This window comes from Petromyzon marinus (genome assembly GCF_048934315.1).
Source record: "Petromyzon marinus isolate PM22_M1 ecotype Great Lakes invasive population chromosome 83 unlocalized genomic scaffold, UKy_Petmar_22M1.pri1.0 chr83_unloc.1, whole genome shotgun sequence".
In the NCBI taxonomy this organism is placed as follows: Eukaryota; Metazoa; Chordata; class Hyperoartia; order Petromyzontiformes; family Petromyzontidae; genus Petromyzon; species Petromyzon marinus.
This window is the reverse complement of record NW_027422634.1, coordinates 108,142-112,500: the sequence shown is the minus strand read 5'-3', so window position 1 is coordinate 112,500 and position 4,359 is coordinate 108,142. Positions and strand designations below refer to the sequence as shown.

At 49.5% G+C, this 4,359-nt stretch overlaps 1 protein-coding gene across 1 annotated transcript in view; it reads right to left on the bottom strand.

Annotated features, from left to right (window-relative positions):
* LOC142908386 (uncharacterized) overlaps positions 1-928 on the bottom strand; it is a 21,508-nt gene extending 20,580 nt beyond the window's left edge. The window contains exon 1 of the mRNA XM_076058961.1: positions 1-928. This exon is cut by the window's left edge and continues 449 nt beyond it. Coding sequence (XP_075915076.1) covers positions 1-766 — 766 coding nt within the window. The 5' untranslated portion in view covers positions 767-928.
* Positions 929-4,359: the final 3,431 nt, after the last annotated feature.

Sequence of the window (4,359 nt, the reverse complement as noted above, 5' to 3'; positions counted from 1 at the left end):
CGCTTTGTCTGTCTCCACTTGTCTCCGTGTCTCTGTCTGTCTCCACGTGTCCCTCTGTCTCGCTCTGTCTGTCTCCACGTGTCTCCGTGTCTCTGTCTGTCTCCACGTGTCCCTCTGTCTCGCTCTGTCTGTCTCCACGTGTCTCCCTGTCTCTGTCTGTCTCCACGTGTCCCTCTGTCTCGCTCTGTCTGTCTCCACGTGTCTCCGTGTCTCTGTCTGTCTCCACGTGTCCCTCTGTCTCGCTTTGTCTGTCTCCACTTGTCTCCGTGTCTCTGTCTGTCTCCACGTGTCCCTCTGTCTCGCTCTGTCTGTCTCCACGTGTCTCCGTGTCTCTGTCTGTCTCCACGTGTCCCTCTGTCTCGCTTTGTCTGTCTCCACTTGTCTCCGTGTCTCTGTCTGTCTCCACGTGTCCCTCTGTCTCGCTCTGTCTGTCTCCACGTGTCTCCGTGTCTCTGTCTGTCTCCACGTGTCCCTCTGTCTCGCTTTGTCTGTCTCCACTTGTCTCCGTGTCTCTGTCTGTCTCCACGTGTCCCTCTGTCTCGCTCTGTCTGTCTCCACGTGTCTCCCTGTCTCTGTCTGTCTCCACGTGTCCCTCTGTCTCGCTTTGTCTGTCTCCACGTGTCTCCGTGTCTCTGTCTGTCTCCACGTGTCCCTCTGTCTCGCTCTGTCTGTCTCCACGTGTCTCCGTGTCTCTGTCTGTCTCCACGTGTCCCTCTGTCTCGCTCTGTCTGTCTCCCTGTCTCCATGTGCCTCTGTGTCTCCACATGTTTCTGTCTGTGTCTCTGTGTGTATCTCTGTGTGTCTCTGTGTCTCTCTGTGTGTCTCTGTGTCTCTGTGTGTCTCTGTCTCTATGTGTCTCTCTGTGTCTCTCTGTGTCTCTGTGTGTCTCTGTGTCTCTGTGTGTCTGTCTGTGTGTCTCTCTGTGTGTCTCTGTGTCTCTCTCCCCCTGTCTCTCTGTGTGTCTCTGTGTGTCTCTGTGTCTCTGTGTGTCTCTGTCTATCTCTCTGTATCTCTCTGTGTGTCTCTGTGTGTCTCTGTCTCTCTGTGTCTCTGTGTGTCTCTGTGTGTCTCTCCCCCTGTCTCTCTGTGTCTCTCTGTGTCTCCGTGTGTCTCTGTCTGTCTCTCTGTCTCTGTCTGTCTCTGTGTGTCTCTGTTTCTCTGTGTGTCTCTCTGTGTGTCTCTCTCGCTGTGTCTCTCTGTGTCTCTGTCTCTCTCTCTGTCTCTCGCTGTGTCTCTCTGTCTGTGTCTGTCTCTGTGTCTCTGTGTCTCGCTCTGTGTCTGCGTCTCTCTTTCTGTCTCTCTCTGTGTATCTCTGTCTCTGTCTGTCTCTGTCTCTCTCTGTGTCTCTGTGTCTCTCTCTGTGTGTGTCTCTCTCTGTCTCTCTGTGTCTTTCTGTGTCTCTGTCTCTGTGTTTCTCTCTGTCTCTGTCTCTCTCTGTCTCTGTCTGTCTCTGTCTGTCTCTGTCTGTGTCTCTGTGTCTGTGTCTCTCTCTGTGTCTCTCTGTCTCTCTCTGTGTCTCTGTCTGTGTCTCTGTCTGTGTCTGTCTCTGTCTGTCTCTGTCTCTGTATGTCTGTGTCTCTCTGTGTCTCTCTCTCTGTGTGTGTCTCTCTGTCTGTCTCTCTCTGTGTCTCTCTGTCTCTCTGTCTCTGTCTGTCCCTCTGTCTGTGTCTCTCTCTGTCTCTCTCTCTGTGTCTCTCTGTCTGTGTCTCTCTCTGTCTCTGTCTCTCTCTCTGTCTCTCTCTCTGTCTCTCTCTCTGTCTGTCTCTCTCTCTCTGTCTCTCTCTCTGTCTGTCTCTCTCTCTCTGTCTCTCTCTCTCTGTGCGTCTCTGTGTCTCTCTGTGTCTCTCTGTCTGTGTCTCTCTGTCTGTGTCTCTCTCTGTCTGTCTCTCTGTCTCTCTCTGTCTCTGTCTCTCTCTGTGTCTCTCTGTCTCTCTCTGTGTCTCTCTGTCTGTCTCTCTCTGTCTCTGTCTCTCTGTCTCTCTCTGTGTCTCTGTGTGTCTCTCTCTCTGTGTGTCTCTCTGTCTCTCTCTGTCTCTCTCTGTCTGTCTGTCTCTGTCTCTCTGTCTCTGTCTCTCTCTCTGTGTCTCTCTGTCTCTCTCTCTGTGTGTCTCTCTCTCTGTCTCTCTCTCTCTGTCTCTGTCTCTCTCTGTGCGTCTCTGTGTCTCTCTGTCTGTGTCTCTCTGTCTCTCTCTGTCTCTGTCTCTCTCTGTGTCTCTCTCTGTGTCTCTGTGTCTCTCTCTGTCTGTGTCTCTCTGTCTGTGTCTCTCTGTCTGTGTCTCTCTCTGTCTCTGTCTCTCTCTCTGTCTCTCTCTCTCTGTCTCTCTCTGTGTCTCTGTGTCTCTCTCTGTCTGTGTCTCTCTGTCTGTGTCTCTCTGTCTCTCTCTGTCTCTGTCTCTCTCTGTGTCTCTCTCTGTGTCTCTGTGTCTCTCTCTGTCTGTCTCTGTCTGTGTCTCTCTGTCTGTCTCTCTCTGTCTCTGTCTCTCTGTCTGTGTCTCTCTGTCTCTCTGTCTCTGTCTCTCTCTGTGTCTCTCTCTGTGTCTCTGTGTCTCTCTCTGTCTGTGTCTCTCTGTCTGTGTCTCTCTGTCTCTCTCTGTCTCTGTCTCTCTCTGTGTCTCTCTCTGTGTCTCTGTGTCTCTCTCTGTCTGTGTCTCTCTGTCTGTGTCTCTCTGTCTCTCTCTGTCTCTGTCTCTCTCTGTGTCTCTCTCTGTGTCTCTGTGTCTCTCTCTGTCTGTCTCTGTCTGTGTCTCTCTGTCTGTCTCTCTCTGTCTCTGTCTCTCTGTCTGTGTCTCTCTGTCTCTCTGTCTCTGTCTCTCTCTGTGTCTCTCTCTGTGTCTCTGTGTCTCTCTCTGTCTGTGTCTCTCTGTCTGTGTCTCTCTGTCTCTCTCTGTCTCTGTCTCTCTCTGTGTCTCTCTCTGTGTCTCTGTGTCTCTCTCTGTCTGTGTCTCTCTGTCTGTGTCTCTCTCTGTCTCTGTCTCTCTCTCTGTCTCTCTCTCTGTCTCTCTCTGTGTCTCTGTGTCTCTCTCTGTCTGTGTCTCTCTGTCTGTGTCTCTCTCTGTCTCTGTCTCTCTCTCTGTCTCTCTCTGTGTCTCTCTCTGTGTCTCTGTGTCTCTCTCTGTCTGTGTCTCTCTGTCTCTGTCTCTCTCTGTCTCTGTCTCTCTCTCTGTCTCTCTCTCTGTCTGTCTCTCTCTCTGTCTCTCTCTCTGTCTCTCTCTCTGTCTCTCTCTGTGTCTCTGTGTCTCTCTCTGTCTGTGTCTCTCTGTCTGTGTCTCTCTCTGTCTCTGTCTCTCTCTCTGTCTCTCTCTGTCTGTCTCTCTCTCTCTCTCTGTCTCTCTCTCTGTCTCTCTCTGTGTCTCTCTCTGTGTCTCTGTGTCTCTCTCTGTCTGTGTCTCTCTGTCTGTGTCTCTCTCTGTCTGTGTCTCTCTCTGTCTCTGTCTCTCTCTCTGTCTCTCTCTCTGTCTGTCTCTCTCTCTGTCTCTCTCTCTGTCTCTCTCTGTGTCTCTGTGTCAAGTTCGCAGGGTGAGTGACCTCATCACGCCTACAAACCCCAACAGACTTTTATAGACTCACACATACACACACACATACACACATTCACATACATACACACACATACACATACACACATTCACATACACACAGAGTCTCACACACACACAGAGTCACACACTCACACACACACATTCACATACAGAGTCTCACACACATACACACATTCACACACACACACATACACACACTCACACACACACATTCACATACAGAGTCTCACACACATACACACATTCACACACACACACATACACACATTCACATACACACATTCACATACACAGAGTCTCACACACACATACAGAGTCTCACACACATACACACACACATACATTCACATACATACACACACATTCACATACACAGAGTCTCACACACACATACAGAGTCTCACACACATACACACACACATACATTCACATACATATACACACATTCACATACACACACAGTCTCACACACATACACATACATACACACACATTCACACACACACATACACACATTCACATACACACTCACATTCACGTACACACACATACACACATTCACACATACACACACACACATACACACATTCACATACACACACAGAGTCTCACACACATACACACACATACACACACATACACACACACATTCACATACACACATTCACATACACACACAGAGTCTCACACACTCATACACACACATACACACACATACACACACATACACACACATACACACACACTCATACATACACACACATACGCACACATACACACACATTCACATACACACACTCATACATTCACACACTTATAC